The 24,315-nt window shown below is 40.7% G+C and overlaps 1 protein-coding gene across 1 annotated transcript in view; it reads right to left on the reverse strand.

Annotated features, from left to right (window-relative positions):
* Positions 1 to 1,223: 1,223 nt before the first annotated feature.
* Positions 1,224 to 24,315, reverse strand: part of LOC147650778 (uncharacterized) — a 64,376-nt gene continuing 41,284 nt past the window's right edge. The window contains exons 2-5 of the mRNA XM_086848187.1: positions 22,108 to 22,299; positions 14,724 to 14,943; positions 4,664 to 4,872; positions 1,224 to 3,731 (exon numbers count right to left, since the gene is read on the reverse strand). Coding sequence (XP_086704313.1) covers positions 3,595 to 3,731; positions 4,664 to 4,872; positions 14,724 to 14,943; positions 22,108 to 22,299 — 758 coding nt within the window. The 3' untranslated portion in view covers positions 1,224 to 3,594. The remainder of the gene's footprint in view (positions 3,732 to 4,663; positions 4,873 to 14,723; positions 14,944 to 22,107; positions 22,300 to 24,315) is intronic.

Consider the following 24,315-nt stretch of genomic DNA (forward strand, 5'->3'; position numbering starts at 1 on the left):
TGCTTTCTACTTCAGAGTTTTAACAAGGTATCTTTATTGTGAATTTTTCAGTACAGCTATTTAGTGATTTAAGTACAATTATTCTTCCTTGCCATGTTTAAATTGAAACTGGACTTGATATCAAAACATTTTAAGTATATTGATAAACCACAAATACAGTAAACATTAGCTTACTTTTTAGAATAATTTGAATCCCTGACTTTGTAACTGTTTGTATGCAAGTATCAGTCTTACACACCCACTAACCTAACCAAGTTGTTTGTGTAAAATTTATAGCACTATTATATAACAAAATTCTTATTGTTTTAGTCTTTAATATTTATATCTCGTTGCTTTTATTGGGCCAAACTCAAATTTATTGTACAGACAATTTTAAAAAAGCTACAGCAGTTTAATGCCTCCCATAAATCCATGTTATTGCTATTTTAGTACAGTTATTTGCCTGCATGTTGTTTATCTTAATGTTTAATTGTTGTATGACAAATTTTCAGTAACTTTCTGTAATGATAGAATTTAAGATCAACTTCTGTTTAGTTTCAGTAATGTTAACGTCAAGGTTTTTTTAGGTATATTTTTTGTTACATTTAAGTGAAGTTAAATTCCAGTGAAGTTAATTTTAGGGTCTGCTGATATATACTTGTTTAAATTATAAGATACAAGATACAGCTATTTTGTTATAGAAATACGAGCAATCTCTGTTGTTTTATCTTTCATGGGTAGCACTGAAGAATGAGTGACAATTTCATATTATGACTGTTATTAGTTATAAGCAGTTTAATGCTTTTTTTGCTTTATTACTACTTAGCTAAGAATAAATGACAAAGCCAGCTGCTTTACAAACCTTCACATACTGTTGTATATCTATCTACAAGACGTATTATTTTAAGAAACTTTCCTAACTACTGTTAATGAGCAGTGCTTAGAATATATTAGGGAGACTCTTCCAGTTAAGGCCTGGGCCCTGGCCAAGTCTTTGCCTTAGCTGGTCAGGAAGTATCCAACAAACTCAGGTGTTTTCTGCACCAAAGCTGTACTTAGGTCATTTTGACCTGCCAATTTTGAACCTATAGGAGATGGAACTCCCTTTGGAGTGAACTTGGTGTCCTGGTTTAGGGCAAATTTGGGAGAAAACCTCCAGTGGGGCTCCCCACCTCCCGGGAAGCAAACCCACGTGGCCCTTTTCTTCCACTCCCCAACCGGTTCAGGAAGAGATTTCTCTGAGAGAAGTGGAAAAAACCTGTTTATTTCACAGGCACAGCACTACCCAGCACAAGAATGAACCATATCAAATTACAAAACCTCTCGCCTTTCAGAAGAGATGACAAACTTCAGAGGGTCTCTTTCCTGGGGGTGTTGGCTCTGTTATCAGTCCCTCTGGCGCTGGAAAATGCCGCTGCCCAGGCTGGGCTCCTGGTAGTCCACGGGTGCAAGCTCCCTGTGCTCCCTCGAGTCCCCAGTTCAGAGCAGGTTCGATTCGTTCAAGGAAAAGAGTCCAGGAAGACCTCTCTGCTCTGGCTAGTTGGAAAGCCAAAGCGATCTGTGTCTTGTTGTCTGTCTGTGCTGTAGTCAAAACTCCCGATGCGGGGGGAGCAAGTACAGTCTCTGATAACAGACTCGGTGCTTCTTTTCCACTCACTTTTACTCTTAGATGAAATTTTAAGAATACAAAATCTGTGTCTGGGTTAGGTGGATGAATGGGGATACATTTTAACATCATAATCAACCCAGGACACTTGGAAATCTTACCCGGGAATGGATTTCCAAGCTTTCACTCTATAATGAGGCTTGTCATTTATTGCAGACTCTGGGTAATGGTACAGTGTTAAGGAATTGATAATGCATTGTATTAAATCACCATTTTATTTCTCATATACTACTAATTGTGTGTATTATCTGGTTTATTTTTGCTTGGTGTGAGTTTATTGTTTTACTACATGTTGTTTTGCTTTTTATGTTGCCTTTATGTTTCTAACAAGAGACACATATTGATAAAAAACAAAAGAAGGGGGAGTATAGCTCCTCAAGAACGTTTACACTAATATTGACACTGAAAAATTTTTGAAAGCAAAGCAAATCAAATCAAACTTGATCCCTAACAGAGCAATACTGCTTTGAAAGTTTGCATGGGGAGAAACAAAAAAGATTTTTAATTGAGTGTACAATAATAAGGCCTAACTGATTTACCAATCTAGGGAGAAGGTATGTATGTGTTTTATCACCAATAGATCCAAAGTAGTTACCTTCTTGTCTAGACAAACATCAATTGCTTTCAAGAGAATGAAGCCTAGAGAAAAGAAAAATTACCTAATTGCCATCCCGCTCCCAGTGTTGAAGCTAGACCAAGGTGGATTCCGGCACGGAGTGTGAAACCACTCCGAGAATCCTTGGCAACACCACCTAAGGATCCGGCCCTGAAATCAGCCTCTGAAGATTTGTGATTTCGCTCTCTGAGAATACCTGTGAGAGGAGCCTCATCAGCAACTGTATGATGACAAACAGACTTATGTTCTTGGGAAGATTGTTTGGGTTATTTAGAGGTTTTAAAGTCACCAAGATTAGGTCATTCACTTCAGAACTGGTGAGCCACACACCTTTGATTACCTTTCATTCCACTGTGTCTATATTCAAGAAAAACAGTGCTGAAGAGATCTAATCATATTTTAGCATGTCCATTATGGAACCAAAGACTGAGATATAAAAGAAGGAACAGCATTTATTTTCAATCCAATCCAATTTCCTTTTGTCCTTGCTTTAGATTGGGATTTAGATTTAGATTTGGCTGATCCCAGCCAAATAGTCACTGCTTTTGAGTGGGAACTCAGTGCAGGACTGCTACTTTCTTTTCCCTGCTTAGTTTGTCATACTGGGCATCCCCAGGCTTGGGTTGAATGTAAATGTGTTGAATGTGGAGTGTCGTGGTGTTGTGCATCTCACAGAAGGCAAGCTGCCTGTTATCAGTGTGATACGCTGAGAGACAAGTTGATGACAGCTTAGATTGGTTGGGACAGCTTTCAGGAGACTGGGGGCTTGGCAGCTGGATAAAGAGCTTAGTTAAAGTAGCTGTTTATGCTTTGGGTGTTACTTTGTGAATAATTGTTGCAGTGCCTTGTATTTACAGAGATTGATTGACAAATCAATAAAGAAAACTTTATTGATGCAAAAGGAAGGGGGAAATATGGGAAAACAAATGGGGGATGGAACAGAGAGGACAGTTGAGCTTGATGTTCTGGCCTTGGTCAGGTACCAACCATTCCATGGGATGGGCAACCCATTTGAAGGGAACAGCTAGAAAAATACAACTGTGCTGGTTTTGCAATAATTGATATTTGGTGAGGAGGGAGGAAGCCACCCATGGAAATGATTTTTCTGAGTGAAGCTGCTAGGAGCTTCCTCTGCGCCCGGAAAAAAACAATAGCTGGTTGGCTTTGAGAACTGACAACCTATTAAACCATTTAAAAAGTAGGTCCACCTCTTTGAGATTCACATTTTAAAGACAGATAAGCCCAGTGTTGGGGGTTGGGTGTCTTCCTTTTGTTCCATCTCATCTACGGAATTTTTTGCTCATTAGTTGCAGGGAAACCTTACTGCTGGTACTTATTGGGTGCCTGAGAAACAAAAAGAGTTCAGCTGGGTCCAGGGTGGAACTGGGGCAGGAAGAAGGGAGGGCGGGGGCAGCTGGGGCCTGGCTGCTTTCTTCAGCTTCAGAGCAGGACACTCGCTGGGAGCTGTTGCTGTGGAGAGAAGGGAATTTCGCCATCACCCAGACAGAGATGCTGCTTCTTCTTCTCCTTCTTCCTTCTTCATTGGTGACCTCACACCCCCTGTCCTGCTAGGACATGTGGCAGTAGCAGCCACCACCGTGGAGCTGCTGATCCACCTCAGCCACCGGCCCAGGATCTCAGCTCATCCCTGCTGATCCACCTCAGCCACTGGCCCAGGATCTCAGTTCATCCCTGCTGATCCACCTCAGCCACCGGCCCAGAATCTCAGCTCATCCCTGCTGATCCACCTCAGCCACCGGCCCAGGATCTCAGTTCATCCCTGCTGATCCACCTCAGCCACTGGCCCAGGATCTCAGCTCATCCCTGCTGATCCACCTCAGCCACCGGCCCAGGATCTCAGCTCATCCCTGCTGATCCACCTCAGCCACCGGCCCAGGATCTCAGCTCATCCCTGCTGTTCCAGCTGAGTGTTCCTCAGAGCCCTGCAGGAGCACCGGGACTGCCCTCCCGAGGGGGTTTGTGAAGCAAAGCCTCTCCTCCATCCCTTCCCGTCTCAGCAGAGAAAGCTGTCACGGGGCCCCTGGTTCTGTTTTGTTGTTAACGCTGTAGTTATTTTTGTTTGTGTGCCTCGTTATACACACTAGTAAAGAACTGCTATTCCTATCCCCAGATCTATGCCTGAGAGCCCCTTGATTTCAAAATTATAATAATTCAGAGGGAGGGGGTCTACATTCTTTCATCCCAAGGGAGGCTCCTGCTCTCCCTAGCAGACACCTGTCTTCTAGAACCGAGACACCCATGAATTTATTTTATGTATGAGCACTTCATGCAGCAAAACAAGCATATTTTAGATTCAGAAGAAGCTCAGAAAGCCCAAACCACCTCCAGTAGATTGAAACACATGCCTAAAGGTTTTTGGGTAAAAGCAGGACTGTTCATACCTGCTTCGCCGAAGAAGTAATTTTGGACAATCACCTGTCTTCCAAAACTGAGGCAGAAAGTATGGGGGGTTAGAGTGTTCAAACTGTAGATGTGAGCAGAGGCATCCATAATGAAGCAAAGCAGATGCTGAGGTAGCTGTGATCCCATGAGAAGCTTGAACAGAGAGAGAGCGATGAAGACCCTTTGGCCCAGGGAGAGAAGGCGGCCTCTGTTCGCAGAGATGAAGATGATTTCAGAGATATATGAAGAGAACTTTTGCTTTTGAACAGCTCATCTGTAAAATAATACCTTTATAATAATAAAGTTAATTATATTTTATAAGCTTTATAGTAAAAATAATAGCAATATTAACATTAATAAAAACATGTTATATATAATAAAATAATATAATAATAAGTTTATATAGCCCATGAACTCAGCTGTGGGAAGGCTGTGAAAATGGGAGAAACTTCATGACTGCAGATTTTCCAGGTCGCTGCTATCCTTGGAAATTAAAAAGCCATGAAAGAACTGCTTCTTGTGGAGAAGTCTCCATGGCATGTTGAGAGAAACCCCTCTCCCTACAAGAACTGAAGAAAGACTATTATAAAGGTGGTAATTGATTGAAAATCCCAGGTTTTGTCTCTACGTTGTCAGTTGGGAAAGAACAGAATTTGTGGAGAGGGAAGGAGAAGTGTTCTGAAGGTTTTATTCTGATTCTTCTTCTTCTTTTAGTTCTGTTAATAAAGTTTTATTTATACTTTTTGGGTTTTGAGCCTTCTTTGCCCTCCTCCTAATTCATACTTTACAGCAGGAAATGAGTAAATAATTCTAGTAGGTGCACTGGTGCTTTTAGCCAGCACTAAACCTATTACAACAACATATGCTGCTATCAAGGTTTTTGAAACTATGTAGTTTTGTAAGGCCATCAAGTAATGCAAACAATAGGCTGATTCAGTAACTGGTGGGAAATTTTTGCTTGGGGCTGTCATTGCTTGGGGCTGCAAGAGCATATAAACTTTGAAATAGTATATGAACTTTGAAACAGTATGTGTACTTTGAAAACAATAAACTACTTCAATAAACAACTTCAACCCATTATTCGCTTGGACTTCAGTGACTTCATCTTGGACTCTGACTTCTTTTTGCTCGGTCTTGGATTTCTTTTTGCTAAAGCTTCTTGCTTAGGCTACTTTTTGCACCCCTCCTTTGAAGGCCCGATTCTCTCAGTCAGTCGGTGGGGAATGGCTCCACTGCCAGAGGGAAGGTTAGATGGGATATTGGGAGGAATTGTCCCCTGGGAGGGTGGGGAGGCCGTGGCACAGGGTATCCAGAGAAACTCTGGCTGCCCTTGGATCCCTGGCAATGCCCAAGGTCAGGGTGGATGGTCTTTGTAGCAGGATGGGATAGTGGAAGATGCCCCTGCTATAGCAGAGGCTGGAACAAGATGGTCTTTGAGATCCTTTCCAACCCATTCTGGGCTTCTCTGGATTGGCAGTTTAGCCATTTTCTGTCTGGAACAGCAGAAATTAGATAGCAATTATGGCTATTGTCATAAGAATCAAGTAGATGCTGAAACAAGTAATTCACTATTAATATCCAAGCTGTTGTTCAGAGTGACTCCAATTTCCACATGTAAAGACACTGTCATTTCTCCCACTACATCCAGGAGCAGTCAAATCCAAAAATCCCTTTTCCTTGGAATACAAATCCTGTTTAGATGCACATTTTGGCTGTCAAAGAGTACAAAAAGGGTATTGGCTGTGCATGACTGGCTTTCTGTGCCAGCTCAGAATCTACTTCCTCACACATCTCAGGGGAAATTGTCTGCTTCACTAGAGAAAAATACAAAATTGTGTCCTTACATTCAAGCTCCACTTTTTAAACTTGCATTTTTTTCCCCAGACACTGGATAAAGATTACAGATTTAATCCATGCTCAGTACAGGTCACTGTGCAGCTGAATTCCAGTAGCTGATGGTCCTGTTTGGCTGCACCTTTGATCATTATTATTACACACCCTCCTACTAAACACCACCAGGTTTTGTTCCTCTCTCTGCAGACTGATTTTCTGATCCTTCTTTTCCTCCTCTACCATTCAGTATCCAAAATAGATGCAGACTGCACATTGATCATTGAGTGGGTCAGGCTGAAATGGCTGTTCTGGTGCCACCTCCCTGCTCCAGCAGGGCCATCCCAGAGCCCAGGGCACAGCAGTGTGTCCATGTGGCTCTGCAATCCCCAGGGAGGAGACTGCACAGCCTCTCGGCACAATCTGCTCGGGGCTGGGCACTGCCCAGGGCACAAGTTCTGCCTCCTGTGCAGGGCAGGGCCTGGGCTCAGCCCCTGCCGTGGCTCTGGTGCCATTGCTGAGCCTGGAGCAGAGCACCCAGAGAGAGCGAGGGACAGCCAGGGAGAAACAGGGACAGCCAGGGACACACCCAGGGACACCCAGGGCTGAGGGCCCCCTCTCAGCCATATCTTCCTGAGGCTGAACATACACAAATTGATGAAGTGTCTTTTCCATTAAGTGCCAGTCTGAAATCCCTATTTGAGCTCCAGAGGCTTTTCCTCAGGTCGTTGATTACCTTTGATTCCACTGTGTCTATATTCAAGAAAAATAGTGCTGAAGAGATCTAATCATATTTTAGCATGTCTGTTATGGAACCAAAGACTGAGATATAAAAGAGGGAACAGCATTTATTTTCAGTCTAAGCAAATACCTATTTGTATTGCTGTAACCAACATGAAGTCTAAACCCAAACAAGGCAGTCTGTGTCCTTCAGTTTAGGACAGAGCTTTCAGCTCCAGCAGCTTTTATTAGTCCCTTTTCCCTAGTATCCTTAGCTCCATATAATACCTTCATATGTATTATAAATGTACTTTGTCTCAAATCTCCTGCTGCTGTTGGTGTTCCCTGTCAGTTGTGATCACCCATATCAGTGTGCCTTGGCATTTAACTCCAGCAGTCAATGCCATTAGCCAGCTATCCAGGTGGGAATGTCCACATCAACTCCTGTCTCACCTTCAGCTGAGTGTGGTTTTTATTAATATAAACTCCCTTTATAGTCATATTTCATTGTTTCAGCTCACATCAATCTCAGCTTCCCTTCTATATCATATTTCTCTGCAGTCACAATATTCCTTGTCTCCACAAAATTAGTTTCCCCTCTGAATGCTGAATTCATTGTTTTGAAAAGAATTGAAAATAGACTCCTTTTTTGATCTTCTGAAAGCACAAGGGTAAAATTGCCATTTTTCAAACCAAAGAGATTGTAGGAAGGAGAACTGTGGATGAGCCATATTATTTAAAATATTTAAATAATTTTTAAAATAAAATAATAGCAATATTATATTAATAAAATATTAATACTATTTAAAAATTTACCTTGTAGTTCTCATCCTCTTTTAGACAGGAAAATAAGGAGAATTACAATTTGTTACATCAGCGTGCAATTACTGATTTTATAATGACACAAGTAAATGAAGCTACCAAAATGTCTGTTTCTTTAGCACTGTAATCTGTTTTTACTCATGTCCTAGGGTGTTAATAGCACATGGAATTGCACATATATCAGAATGCCTTCTACATAGGCGGAGCAGCACATACACAGGTTTAATCTAATATAACAGTGCACATCTTCTCTTTTAAAATGCAGTCCTGATAGTTTGCTGAGGTCTGGCTCTGATCACAACAACAGCTCATTTCCCAAGAAGCTTCTAGATTCAGGTTTTAGTGAAGACACTGTCAGTTCCGTGTTAGTTACATATATAAAAATCAGTACTTTAGACAAACTATACCTTTCTCTTTTTTTCCCCCTTCACAGGCTAGGGTTGAAAAAATAAATATTATGGTTTTGTTTTGTTTCGGGTTTTTTCCTACTATTCCTTTTTTGGGGGGAAATAAAGCAATGTTTAAATTTTCCAGCTGTTGCTTTATACTGTGATATTTTATGTTAGGTTGCCTCAGCCATGTCAAATGATATAAAGTTACATGATGTAATTATGTGACTTGCATTGAGTTATCACAGTATGACATAGCAGGCAGGCGACCTGCTGGAAAAGACACACTTTCCTGGAAACTGCAGATAAATTTTCTGAGAGTGGAAAGCAGTTAGTAGTGGCTGGCCTGGGTAACAACATCAAGCCTGACATTCTGCAGTATATTTATTATTGGTTTGGTGGATGGCTTGTGAATGTTGCTGATAACAGAAAATTTCTTAGACTAAAGAAAACTTCATAGAATTTTAAGATTTCCCAAAGGATCAAGTCAGACTGGGTGACTGAATAATATGGTGATAACATGGTGCTGATAATATGTTGATAAAATGAAATGTATAACTTTAATACTTTAATGTAAAAGGTAAATAATCTCTTCCAGCATGGCTTAACTTTTTAATACATCGGTAGGTTCAGAATTGAACAATACTCCTAAGACCTTTCTGAGGTCACTTTCTTACTTTCCGAGAGTGCATCTGAATTTCCCTATGGATCATGCTTCTGTTTCCACTAGCATAGATGAATCCTCAATGATGGCTCAAAATTAGCAAAGATTGGAAATACTGTAAAACAAAAATCTTAAGACATCCTCTAGGAAGCTTCTTTATTTTTTTCCCCTAGCTCTGATTTTGTTCTGCTTTTCTGTGGCACTTTCTCCCATGTCATCAGTAATATCACCAGAAAAGCTTTGTATTCTGCTGCCACATCATCATAATTCCAGAAAACAAAAGGAATAGACTCAGACAGGGGGAACAGTAGCAAAAATCAACCAAGATTTGCGTCCTACAGTCTGTTAACCATGTTGTCACGATCAACATCTGTTGGAATGCAGAATGATTTAATCTTTGATAAATGCTGTTCTCTAGATATGCTGTTCTGTATTTTCTACATAATTTTGGTGAAAAATGTGTTCTCCCCATGTTGGTTATTTGGTGTGTCTAGTCTGGATGGGGGTGGATGGGTTGGTTTGTGTTGTTATCAAGTGCTGCCCACAAGATATTTTTTTCTATTTACTCCCAGTAGTAGAACAGAGCTGACAAACAAGTGATGGGTTATAAGAGGGCTACAGTGGCTCCTTAACATCTCCTGAGCACTGGCAAATTTTTGCATTAAATTATTTTACATGTGGTCTTTTAATAGTTCATGTTCAGTCTTCCTTGTGGCCCTGGTTTGCTATCCAAAACCTATTTCAACTGATAGCTTCTTTCATTTAATTCTTGTTCCAGGTACATACACTCACACAGCTACACAGCTTGCTGCTGTTTCTCTCTTAATTATCCAGTCACTGAAAAAACCCACTGCTTTCATTCCATTACATTGTTCCATTGCTCCCAGTCCATTTCAAGGCACAAAACTGGGAGTGGCCGATTCCCCAGTCAGTGGGGGCCTTGACAGCTGGGAGAGTTGGGCAGGGAAAAAACATCTGAAGATCAACCAAGGCAAGTGCAGATCCTGTTCCTTGGCAAGAAAAAGTTAAGCACCAGCAGTTGCTGGGGAAACCTGCTGGAACAGCCCTGCAGTGAAGGACCTGGGGGTGCTGGGGACACAGAGCTGTCCCTGAGCCAGCAGTGTCCTGGGGCCAAGGGGCCATGGGGAAGAGCCTTTCCAGCAGGTCAGGGAAGGATCCTGCCCCTGTGGCCAGCCCTGGAGGCACCTCTGGAGTGCTGTGTCCAGCTCCGGATCCTCAGCAGAGCAGGGACAGGAGCTCCTGGAGCTGAGGAAGGGCCTGGAGCATCTCGGTGCCCAGGGGAGGCTGAGGGAGCTGGGGCTGCTCAGCCTGGAGAGGAGCCCCAGCTGAGAGGGGCCCTCAGCCCTGGCTGTCCCTGGCTGTCCCTGTGTCAGTCCCTGGCTGTCCCTGTGTCTGTCCCTGAGTGTCCCTGGCTGTCCCTGTGTCTGTCCCTGAGTGTCCCTGGCTGTCCCTGGGTGTTCCTGTGTCTGTCCCTGTGTGTCCCTGTGTGTCCCTGGCTGTCCTTGGCTGTCCCTGTGTCTGTCCCTGTCTGTTCCTGTGTCTGTCCCTGGCTGTCCCTGTGTGTTCCTGGCTGTCCCTGGCTGTCCCTGGCTGTCCCTGTGTGTCCCTGTCTGTCCCTGTCCACCCCTGACTGTCCCTGGGTACAGGAGGGGCAGAGCAGGCCCAGGCTCTGCTCCAGGCCCAGCAATGGCACCAGAGCCACGGGCAGGGGCTGAGCCCAGGCCCTGCCCTGCACAGGAGGCAGAACTTGTGCCCTGGGCAGTGCCCAGCCCCGAGCAGATTGTGCAGGGAGGCTGTGCAGTCTCCTCCCTGGGGATATTGCAGAGCCACATGGACACACTGCTGTGCCCTGGGCTCTGGGATGGCCCTGCTGGAGCAGGGAGGTGGCACCAGAGGAGCCCCTGTGGGCCCCTCCAGCCTCACCCAACCTGGAATTCTGTGATTAAAAGAGGAAGCTCTGTTTATGGAGACCAGGATTTCAAATCAGGGAGCAAAATTATTTCAGAAATTAATCTGTGGGCTGTTAAAGCACAGCTTCTAGAATATCTTTTCCCCATAGTTAGTATGTGGTTGATCCAGAGGCCTTTAAAATGAAAGAAATTCAAACTAGGCTTCCAAAAGACTTGCCCAAACTTTCCATAAACTTTTACTCAAAATTGTCTTCCAGATTTTTTATTTAGTCTTTTACCTACCTGTTAGTGACTGTCAGAGCTCTGCAAATGACAAATGTGGAGGCCTAAGGGCTTCATCCCTTGACCCTTGAAAGGTTGTAATAAGTAATAATTCCCAAGGTTGGGGTGAGAGAAGCCTCTTTCCCACAGGCCTTTGCATTCAGATGTTAATTCTTTCCTAGTTGTTATCCCATTGGCCCATTGGCCCTGACCTCCCCTGTTTGGTCCCCATTTCCCATTTATGCATACCCTCTAGAATGTTCTTCTTTCCTTGAACCCCTATTGGGCCTGTTTTGCTGCAGTGCCGCGCCTTGTCAATCCCCAGTGGTTGTCCCTGTCCCTAACCTCTCCTAAGCACCATTTTTCCCTACTCCCTTTAGATCTTGCCCTCCGAACCTCCCCATCTTACCTCGTGTATCATTCTGGATCCTCAGCCTATCCTCGTTCTTGTCTCTGGATCTTATTTGGAGCTGTACCCTATTGTCATTTTAATAAACCAGCTTTCATTATCTCCAAACAAGAACCCATCCCAACACCATCCTTCATCAGCCTTCTAGTGGCCTCGCACCCCACACCTGTGCGCACAAGCTGCTTTAGGGACCTGGATGTAGTGCATTGCTACGCACAAATGCAAATATGGCTCATTCTGTCTTTAATTTTTTAATTCTATCAATATTTTTGTGTTGATCATTAATACAAGTAATTTGCTACAAAAGAATGAAGATTTATTACATTTTGTCTCTTTATTCCTAAGAATAAATCAATTCAAAATGCTGCTCGCCATATCCTGTTACCAATGAAAATAAAGTTCAAAAGTTTAATTACCATAGCCATGCTAAGTTTGCATTTGGACTCAAAGGAGACAAAATAGAAGAAAAGGCTGATGGAGAATCTGCTGACCTTCTCTTAGGAGAAGGTGAGAAAAATCAATGTAAGAAAGACATAGAAAGGAAATGGAAAGTGTTGAAAGATAAATGAAGGTCTTTCATCTAGCAGTGAGTATACTATGACAAAAAAGCCCCAATCCAATAGAGATGAAAATAAAGTGTTGGAAAGAGACATCTATAAGGTGTAAAATATTTGGACCAAAGGTGAAGTAGGAAGATTAAAGAGCAAAGGCAAGTGCAAAAACACCTGATAAAAAAGTTTAAAGGTGGACAAGAAAAAGAAGAGTGTCAAACATTAGGATAAATAAAATATGTTGCATTACCAAAAAGAACAAGATGATGTTGAAGGGGACTGTGAGACACCTTAAAAATCCTTCAGAAGTGCCTTTCATAAAAAACATGTACAGTGAAAATAATACATGAACCAAATATATACAGTTTAAAATTCAAGCCTGAATTTATAACTGAACATGTACAAATAGGAAAATTCCCAGTTTGCTTTCTGAGTGTCTGAGTTCTCCCAGCTGCTCACATAGCTGGCATGAGATCTATTCAAGTAAACTTTGACAATTCTTTAGTTCACCTATCCAGCAGGATGGCATTCCCAAACAGAACTGGAATGCAGCAGGAATGATGGAGGGGATGCCATTGGAAAGTCATTTTCCTTTGCCTCATCATCTGCAATGATTCCTTAGAATCAGGTGAGAGCCAACATAATTGCTGAATTTAACCAGGACCTTATCTTTGCAACAATTGGCAGTGGGTAAAGGGGGTTTCCACTTTTAATCAGACTGGGTTTTAAAGTTCAGCTGGTTTGTTTTGCTCTGAAATGGATTAGAGGTGCTTGTACCTGCACTTACCAGGTGGGAACCACAGGGCTGGGTAAGTCTTTCTAAGCACTTCTTCATAATTAAGACATTAAAACACATGAGGATAGATTAATAGGTAAATAAATCAAAATTATTTGAGCCACAAAGGGGTCAGCTGCATACAGAAAGTATTTGAAGTGTTTTCCCTTTTTTCTCTCACCATTTTATAAATTCCATTCTTTTAGGAACGTGTTTAAAAGTACTTGTAAATTAATCAACAATGTGTCATTGTTCACATTTTTTTATTGGTTTCAATAATCCAGGGTAAAATACAGTATTTAAATAATGTTATAAATAGCCAGAATGGTTTACTTTTTCCCCAGAGGGACATGGCTATATCCCAAAGGTCCAATGCACAGTGAGATTGGATGTGGGATAAAAGAGAGAACAGAAATTTCAGTAACATACAGGAATAAGGGGAGAGAGAAATATGACAGTTTATAGCATGTAGCGCCATTTATGCTGCATTTGTTGTTGAAATACATCATTTACCATATTTGCTGCACAAAATCCAGGTTGACAGAATTCTTCCACCTTTTTATACAATGACCAGTGCAAATCGTTTAGAATAAAAAAGAAAAAAGGGTACGAGGGATGATAATAATTGATAGTATTTTGCAATAATGAGATAATAAAATTGTGGGGTTTAGAGGCTACACAGAAAGCATGTAAAAAATACTATTTCTGAGAGAAAAAAAATTAACAACAGATAAATCTTGTATTATTTTTAATACAAAAAAAAAAGGTTTTGTTAAATGAAATTTTACATAAAGTGTCAAACCACTTTTAATGGCTTAAATAGCATAATACTAGGAAAAGCTGGTGAAATGACAAGGATCCCCCATTTATGACTGTGAATAAAAATACTGTATTAATGTAGTTTTTAGGATAGGTGTGGAGGTTGTTGGTTAATTTCTTAAAGAAATTCATTTAAATCAGGTTTGCCACTGTAAAATGTTTGTCCTTCTAAAAGAGATAGTAAACGATGGGCAGCTTTCATTTAAATGATGGGTTTGAAGGAAGGGTTTGAGTGTCATTGGCTCTGATTTCTCCTGTTATTTTTTATTAATGAAATTTCACCAGCTGGCAGAGAATACGACTTGCTTATGAACAGGTTCATCCAAGTTCATTTCCTTCCCCTGAAATATTTCAGGATATGGCTTTGTTTAGACCCCCTAAGTTTTATAGCTCAGAAGAATACAATTTTGGCAAGAGCAATTGGTTGATGTTTGTAAGGGAGACAGAAGCACATCTGCCCAGAAACTTGTCCAAAACAGCTATTCCATCCACAAACTCAAATTTGAAATGCCAGTAGCTGTCCCAGCATGATGCCGGGAACTGTATGTACAGCTCTGTGAAATAGCTACTCACTCTGGTGTTCTTTTTTTCACCTTTCCTCTCTTATTTTCTGCTTCTTAAATCAGACTGTCACAGACCAATCCCCGGGCTTTCCCTGTGAGCTTTCCATTACATTTCAGGAACCAAGTTAGTTGCTATAAATTGTGTGTGGAAAATGTGAGAAGATTGAATACAGGCCTGTGTTACTGTGTGTGTGGTATTTGCTGTGTCACTCAGTAGAGACTGGATACAGAACATTTTATTTACTCATCCCCAGGACATAACAACTTCATTATTATATCTGCATTCATCTTCAGTACATTTTGAGGTGGTGAGAAAGGTCCTTACCCAGAACTGGGCTCACTCCTAATAATAATATGGATTAGCCGTGGAAATTGTCTCCAGAGATGTCCAAGGAAGGACTGGGTGTGGTACTCAGTGCTCTGGGCTGGGTAACAAGGTTTAGTCAGGCACAGGTTGGATTCAATGATCTTGGAGATTTCTGGGTCCCAGATCCAGAATTCAGATCCGGGGATTTGGGTTGTGCCCATGTCTCTTCTCTTTTTCTCTATGATATCAAAGACAAAGAATCTTAGTGAGCTAAAGCATATTTAGTAGTAAATTCTCTTGAGTTAAAAATACTTATTGGTGCTGAACACATGTATAATACTCATAGTCTGCAAAGCAGTGTTAAGTAATTAACTCAGTTATTTCTCTCTACTTCTCCCTGATGATGGGTGAAAGGAGTGTCTGATGAGGGACTTCTGATCTATGTAGGTTGCTTGAAATTTAGAGCAGGAGCTCTATCAACAGCTGTCACCCTTGATGCTGTTACCATAATCAAAAGAACTTGTCCTACTCTTCCCCAAATTAGAGCAGCTGTAACTGAGAACAAGCATCTGGAAAGGTTTGAAACAATGAGGAAAGACTGCTTATTTATGTTCCTCAAGACCAAATTTTTTTGTTTTTTCTTCTCTTCTTTGGTAAAAAGTAATTAATCTTTGGATTTGGAAAGGACTTTCCACAAACTCCAATTGCAAAGATCAAGGAATTAATGGATTAAGGAAAACACCTTCGGTTTTCTATCAGTCCACCCTAGCTAAAATAGGCTTCTTGGCAGTTTCAGTTAAATCGCATCTTTCAGAGAAAGAAAGAGGAGTTCAACCATCTCACTCAGTCATATTTCATTAACAGAGAAGTCCAAACCTTGTTTACATAGAGATCTGCATGAATTATAATGTTGGATTGAGTGAAAGAATTTTTATATAACGTGCAGAAGGACTGAATTAAGTTAAATTCAAGCTCACAGGAAAAAGAGCAAGTATGACTTCATGCTGTAATTAAGGTCATAATAAAAACCAGGCACATTGTTCTGGTGTGCACTGGAAGCCTGTTTTGCTTTGAAATCAAATTAATTGTTCTGAGTTATCCCTGTTATGTGATCACTTAGTAAGTTGGTTTGTTTTAATTACAACTCTGAGGGTAATTAAAAGATAATCACTGTGTCACAAACACAAGCACACAATCCAGCAAAGAAAGAAGCAGAACACACTGAAGGACATCTTTACACTTTTATAAAAGCAACTTCCAGAGACCTGCCCTCACTCCAAAATTATTTTAGAACTCTTAAGTTCTTTTGGGCTTCTTAATGCAACGGTGTCTGCTGTAGAAAACCAGAGTGTTCCCAGTGCTCTGCAGCTCTGAGCTTCTCTGATCAGGTGAGACCCCACCTGCAGAACTGCCCCAGCCTGGGCCCAGCACAGCAAGGAGCTGGAGCTGCTGCAGAGAGCCCAGAGGAGGCTCCAGGATGAGCAGAGGGATGGAGCAGCTCTGCTGGGAGGAAAGGCTGCCACAGCTGGGATGGTTCAGCCTGGAGAGGAGAAGTTTTGGGCTGAGCTCAGTGCGGCCTTGCAGGGCCTGAAGGAGCTGCAGGAAAGATGGAGACAAGTATTGAGAAACCGCCAGACTATTCACTGAGTCTTCACAGAAGTAGAGCGAACGCCGTTTATTTCTATCTTTAGCACACATTTATAGGGTCCGACAGGGTCCGCGGGCTTGGCAAGCTACTATTGGCTAATACATATGGTTTACATTCTTTCCCCAATACACAAGGCTATAGTTTTTCTTTCATTTTCACTGCTTCAGGAGAGTTTCAAGGACACTACCTCTAATACTGTCACTTATACCAAAAGCTGGCTTGTGCAGGCAGGTTTTACTAAAATATCATGCCTTTACTCTGTTAAAATGTTTTACTACAATTCCCCCTTTCTCTTTTTGCACAAGCCAGGCTTTAGATGCTATTCATTTTACACATTTACAGATACAAGATAACATACAGCTTGAAATAACTATCTGTATTAATACCATAAGTAAAATTCATTCTCCTTTCAGCACAAGACACTTCAACCATCTAGTGATGTCCCAGTTGGCGAATCAACTTCCAATGGGGTCACTATCTTCTTTCAGGGCATGTAACATATTCTGTAGCTGTCTTAGTTGTTTGTGGATTGAGACTGAACAATCAGTAAGGTTCAAACAGCACACATCCTCAAACTCTTCACAACTATGTCTTTGTGCCAAGAGCAAGAAATCAATTGCAGCTTGATTTTGCAATACGGCGTGACATACACTACTTATATCACCTGAAAGTTCACTTCACATTGTTGATGTTAAATTCAGTTCTTTCCTGGTCTAATAAGCTAGCTTTTTTAGAGTTGACAAGCTTTTAGCAGCAGCTGCTCCTGGAGTAAAAAAAGGAGGCTAGCTATATTATGCCACAGCTTTGATAGTCTGGGTCTCTAACATCATCACACTGTAATTCATTCAGGCTTTGCTTTGACTGTTTGATGTTTTTTATTTTACCAGCTATATTCAACAATTTGTGTAAGTTTGGATGGAACAAAGTAAGTTTCCCAGGGTAACAGGGTTCTCCATGTGGACTAGCAGGAATTCCATTCCATGCTCTATCTCCACAGATTAAGAACATTGCAGTAGGTAATCGCCTTGGTGACTGTCCTGTGAGATTGTACCGTGAATATAAAGCTTTATTTTTGGTGTTAGTAATGAGATCAACTATAGGGTTAACTGTATCTCATTGTTGCATCACTTTGTTGGAGTGGCTTTTTGTCAGGGGCTCAAATATTATCCATCCACCTGAGGTACTGGTGGAGCCTAACAAGTCTAATTCTTCTTCTGGGGGCCCTATGGTAACATTGAGAAATTCAATAATTTTTGTTTGTCAGCAAGCTTCAAGTTGTGTTGACGTGAAGCCAACAGTATGATTACACTCTCGCAACACTGCCAATTGATTCAGTCGAATTTCATTGCTAACTAAACTTTTAAATGCTTGAGGATCCCATTCAGGGGCTCCTATGAGACAGGTGTGAAAAGGATCTCCAGGTGTGGCTAGGCTTAGACACATTGATTTTTGGCCTGTCAGGTGTGCCAGTGACCCATATGTTCTGTCACTTTTGGATGTTAGCTAGCAGACAGTTGGTCGGGACTATATACAACACAATTACTATAAGCAGTTGGTTCCATGCAAATGACACCATGCTTGCAGAATCACAGCTAGGTTTTAAGGTTAAATGAACTTTCAAATATGCTCACCTTAACTCGTGAAGGGGGAATATTATACTAATATCTTCTCTAAAATTATCAATAACTTACAAATAACAATTATCACACAAACTAAAACTTTTTATCTTAAACTATTCTCTAACTACTTCTAACACAGGTGCTCTGGTATTCATGCAATCTAAGCATGAAAGCAATTTGCTTAAAGGATAAAAATGCAGTTACAATAACAAAAATACAGTCAAATGGAGTCTCTACACTCTTTTTGATCTACAAAATTCTTCTTAGAAGCAGACTATGATTTAACGTGATTCAGTCTTAGAACATCTGCTGCTCATGTGACGTCAGCTGGCAGCTCATCAGTGACTGACTGAGGGCATCAATGTTTGGGTTGTTCTTCACATCCTTCCAAATCTTAAAACAGAGAATAACTGAAAAAATTGGTAAAGACACAACATCATGATAACAACATAAAATTTCTGTTGGCAAACTGTCTGTGTAGTTTTCAGACACAACTATGTCTCGGCAGTTCCACCTCTGATCTCGTTTGGAGTACCAAGTTGGTGACTTCTCTGTTCACTGGATCTCACGTTTTCAGAGGCAGACATTGTGGTCAGATGAACAGGTGACCTTTTTAAACCTGTCGACAAAACATACCCACTCTCCCCTTGAAGTTAATGAATCATTTTGGCTTAGCTGTGGTACACCCAATTGTAAATTTAGATTATATAATCTTTCTAAATTTTTGATATAAATATTTCATCATTGTGGTCCAAATTTCTAATGCACATATTACACTAATCAAATGCTTCTAGGGCATCAATTCCCCCCATTTTTTAGAAAAAAATAAAATGAGATGTACTTCTGTCATACACATCCCTATCAACACAAAACTATATACACAATTAATAAAAAGCTATAGCAGTTAAAAACAAATCAAATAATAAACATTATTAATAACATATGTAATATAAAATTATTATTATGAAGTAAAACATTTTAACAGAGTAAAAGCATGAGATTTTAGTAAAAGCCTGTCTGCACAAGCCAGCCTTTGGTATAAATGACAGTATTAGAGGTAGTGTCCTTGAAACTCTCATTGAGCAGCGAGAATGAAAGAAAAACAATAGCCTTGTATTCTGGGGAAAGAATGTAAACCATATGTATTAGCCAATAGCAGCTTGCCAAGCCCGCGGACTTTGTTGGACCCTATAAATGTGTGCTAAAGATAGAAATAAACGGCGTTCACTGTACTTCTGTGAAGACTCAGTGAATAGTCTGGCAGTTTCTCAATACTATTAACCACTGAAACAATGCACTAGCATCCCATAGTTTTCAAGCAAACAAAAAAACCAGTGAAGGATTGGATAACCACCTCCGGAAATGATTCTCCAAGCTCACTTCAAAATTGATCCAGCTGTCATATTAATAGGGTCAAATTGCCGAGTCAAAAAGTGACTCAAATACTGATTTGGTACAGAAATCATCTGGATCTGTTGGTAAACATTCTGTCCAGGTAAAGTCAAGGCTTGGCCAGGGCCTTAGGCTTTAAACTGGAAAGATGCTTCTTAATTCATTTCTAAAACAAGGTTCTCAACAGTAGCAGCTATGAGATGCTTACAGCACAGCAAACTGTTAAAATGCATTTGTACAAAGCAAATGATCAGAAGCCTTAGGTACCAGACCAATTAAACCATTCAGCTGTTGGCTCAATCTGAAGCCTCTCCCATGGCAGCTGACCCTCAGCAATGATACATTTCCTTGGAATTCTGAAAACACTGAAAAATAATAAAGCTATAAAAAACAAAAACTGCATAGATTGCAACAAACAATAGAACTCCTGATGAAATCAAGGGTGTCACAGACTGCATTCACTTTTATCCACAAGCAGGTGTTCATCAGTGTTCTATCACAGCTGTTTCAGTTGTAGTCATCTTTATCTGTCTAGGAAAATAACCATACTCTGCAGTTTAAACAAGTGTCTCAAATAAAACCTGAAACAATTTAAATTAAATATTTAAACCTGATAAAAATTAATTATAAAAGAAGGAAATAATAAAACCTTAAAAGAAAATCAAAGTTATAAAACTTAACTTAAAAACATTCAAACTTAAACATAAAGAAACTTAACTTGGCTTAATTCTATTAACACTTAATCTATATCAAATATGATTACAAAAAGGCAACTAAAAGTTTGGCATATACCTTTTAAACTCAATATAACAGTAACATGGATTCGCTATAAAAATTATAAAAATGTTACAAATACATCATGATTCTATGACATCTAGCTTTGAGAATAACTCAAAATAACTGCAAAAGTTACTAAAAATACTTATTCATAACAGGAATTTGCCTAGTATATGCTTAAGTTGGTTAGGATTTTCAAGTGCAGTTTTACTAGAGAAAAAATACAACACAGGATTAAGCAAGTTGCCATTCAGCTTTTGTAGCACTTTTAAGAAACATCAAGTCCAATTTTTTAACTAAAATGCAAAGTCCAAATCGATATATATGCAGTTATACGTGTCTTTTATAACAAAAGGACTCACATTGAAATTACCTTATTAAAATTGTGGAAAAAACAAGCAAATGGGTAATATATGCTTTAACTTAACTTTGTCTTTTATAGTAAAGTTCTCCTAGCTAATTATTTTTTAAACCATAAACATCTTTTGTAGATAACATTAATTGGAAGTTTATTTCATTAGTAGCTGTAAATCATTCAATATTTTAACATTAGGTTTTAAAACTAATTATTGCAAGGTAACTTTTACTTCTGTTAGTAATGACCTTAAACACTTTTTTAAAAAGGGGATTTTTGAACTTTCAAAGAATCACAATAATTTCTCTAGTAAAACTCAAAAAAACTGCAACAGCATAAACTCACTATTACTTAAAACACAAAATTAACTCCAAAAGGTTATATAAAAACATTTTAAAAACCCAATGAATCATGATTTTTAACAAACTGGGTACTGTCCCGGTGTTTTTTCTTAGAGATGGAGCAAGGGGGTGAACTGCCTGCTCTCCTGCTGCTGCTGTTCTGCTGTTATTTCTAAAAGGTTTGAGTGAAGTCTGTCATCCCCAACATACTCTCACAGAGAGGAAAAATAAAGAGAAAAAAAAACCTCACAAAGTTAACTTAGAAATGCAGTTCTTTCTTTCAACATTTCTCTCGTTGTTCACAGATAGACAGAAAAGGGCACAATTTTACAAAAACAGGCTATGTTACACAAAAAGCCTTTCATGGCCAGGTGGTAACAATAGTGATCATCACAAATTATTAACTTTTAATTACATGATGAATTTAGAACTAGATACCATCTAGTTAGCAATTTTTTGGCTATTTTGTCTCTCTTTGAAGCTGTCTGAGCCACCAGTTTCTGCTCAACTGTTTCTGTAATTGGTGGTATTTGTCCAGCATGGCCTTGGAACTTCTTCTGCACTGCCTCTGCCATGGGCGTGCCTTTGTTCTCTGCGCACACCTCAGTGCTTTCCCCCTATGCCTCCCTGGTTTGGGAGTATAGCTGTCTATAGCTGACTTCTCTTCTTCCAGGGTAGTAAAGATGGAACTGAAATAAGATTGTGGTGTTAAAAGTGTCTCCAAAAGTGGAGCAAATAGTTCAGGATGTATCACATCCTGCTGTTGCTGAACAGATTCTGTTTGTTGTTTCAGTGTTTGTTGTGGAGCTGCTTTCTCCTTATTTTCTTCTCTCTGACTATCCCTCCCTCTCTCCAAGGGCGGCATAGGCAGGAATGCTCGCCCAGCAGTGGGATGTAGAAACAGCTGCTGTGACGCAGGTAGAATTATGGCACTCGCAGCCTGAGCATATCTCACTTTCCTGTTCTTTAAGGTATTAATTACAATCTGTCAAGTTGGACCAAGAGACAGAGTGTCCTTGCTTTTCCCTGTAATCGTTTTCTTCCACAACAAATCTCCTATGTCTTTCCATTCTTCCACTGCAAAAGGCAGCAGCGAAACCTGGGGGTGCCCACGCCTATTATCTCTAGCCCATAAAATTAGCTTTTCAAGGTCCATATCCTTGACTGCTTTGCTTTGCTTAATGATAATATTTAGAAGCAGTTTGTTCTGCCGCAAACCCATCCATTCTTTGCAGCCATGTGCAGGGGGAGGGTTGCGACCCCTCCTCACCTCTTCTGCCCTCAGTCTCCCCCAGCGGCCTGCCTCCATTCCACATCTCCCCGTGTGTAGGCTCGCCTACCCAGTACCGATCCGAATCTGCATCTTCCCTCACACGGATCCGCTCCACCGGCTCCACCACCGAATCCCCTCTGCCCGCAAGGGGTTCCAGATTGGAGTGCCAGATATTGAGAAACCGCCAGACTATTCACTGAGTCTTCACAGAAGTAGAGTGAACGCTGTTTATTTCTATCTTTAGCACACATTTATAGGGTCCGACAGGGTCCACGGGCTTAGCAAGCTACTATTGGCTCATACATATGGTTTACATTCTTTCCCCAATACACAAGGCTATTGTTTTTCTTTCATTTTCGCTTCAGGAGAGTTTCAAGGACACTACCTTTAATATCATCACTTATACCAAAGGCTGGCTTGTGCAGGCAGGTTTTACTAAAATATCATGCCTTTACTCTGCTAAAATGTTTTACTACAGACAAGGGCTGGAGGGACAGGACACAGGGAATGGCTCCCAGTGCCAGAGGACAGGGATAGATGGGATATTGGGCAGGAATTGTTTTTGCCCAGAGCAGCTGGGGCTGCCCCTGGATCCCTGGCATTGCCCAAGGCCAGGTTGGACACTGGGGCTTGGAGCAGCCTGGGACAGTGGGAGGTGTCCCTGCCATGGCAGAGGTGGCACTGGATGGACTTTAAGGTCCCTACCAACCCAAATCATTGTCTATTTGTCTTATTTAGGGACCATAGTGCAGGTGAAATATTTTGAAGCTAAAGAATCAGCTGTATGTGTCATAACACCTACAAAGGAAAGTGCTAATGAAGTTGAAAGGACAAGACAAAAAAAAAAAATTTAAAAATTCTATGTCATTTCCATCCCACTGATGGGCTGAGCTCAGGTTTTCCTTCTTGGGGAGTATTGCAGAACTTCATGGTGCATAGTAGATAACTGAATCCAATCCTGCAGTTCACAGCAGTGAGGCAGCTGAAAAGAGACAGCTAAAGGTCTCTGTGCATCTACACAGGTTTATCCTACTGGTGGCATTTAGCCCCATTCCTCTATTGCATGATTATTTAATCCAGTCTTCAGCCTTTCACTGTAATTCAGGCTACAAAATCTCTAGGGAATGGACAGTTGTTTGAGCTGCCCACTAAAATGCCTTTACAAGTGTAAGAGACAGTAGAAGATTCTCCCACCTGTCTCACGACCACCACAAGGAAAGACCCTGAATATCACAAGGGACTTGTGGTTGACTTGTGGACTGGCCTGGTTGAGGTGGATGTTTGTAGTGATTGTTTGCAGGTGTGCTTGCTGTGCTACCATGGTACACTGCCCTCGCTCCTGCTGGCGAGTAGAGACTTGTACCCCACACCTGCCCCCGTCGAGCAATGGGCCTCATTGCAATGGTCATCAATCTACTCTGTTTTTGGCCTTGCACCCTTCGCTTTGTAAAAGACTATAAAATACACCCCGTAACTTACTTTCCTTTGAGATCACCCCAACAGACAGAAGACTCTGCATTGTTGAAGGGCTGAGTGGACTTCGACATTGGTAGCTATAATCCACTTACTCTCTTTTCCTTATGCTTTGTTTTCTCTTCTTTTCCCTCTATTGCATACTAGTGCTAATGAGCACTCAATAAAGTGTGTTTTGCTGTTTGAGTCCCTGGTTTACTGATAATCTTTTGTACTCTAAGATCAAATAAAAGAACCACGTCACGAATCCCACCTTGCGGATTGTGACAACAAGTCACTGAAATAAAAATGCCAATAGGCCCAGATTTTCTTACAGGCCAAGCTTAATGTGGTAATCTGAAAGAAACAGTGTAATTACTGTGTAAAATACAAATACATAAAGCAGTAATAGCCTATAGTGTAGGGAATTATCCTAAATGGACTGGGAAACTGTACGAGAATATTTTTCTCTTTTTATATGAAGGATGTTTTCTCTAAGAGAGTTACAGAGCCAAAGATTATCCATGGAGCTTTGGGGAAATAGGGAAATAGGAATGCTGCTGCTATTAGAAATTACTAATTCCACCTCAGCCTCAATGAACATTTACTCATCATTGTTAAACGCTGAAATTTTTAGGGATAAATAGTAAATCTTTCAAAAGAGCTCTTTAAATTTATGTGAAGGTTGGGAGGCAACAAAGCATCACCAGCTCCCTGAATTTCCCTGTTGAAATGATTTTATCGAATTTATTC

This window comes from Cyanistes caeruleus, chromosome 12, assembly GCF_971803275.1.
Source record: "Cyanistes caeruleus chromosome 12, bCyaCae1.hap1.1, whole genome shotgun sequence".
Taxonomy (NCBI): Eukaryota; Metazoa; Chordata; class Aves; order Passeriformes; family Paridae; genus Cyanistes; species Cyanistes caeruleus.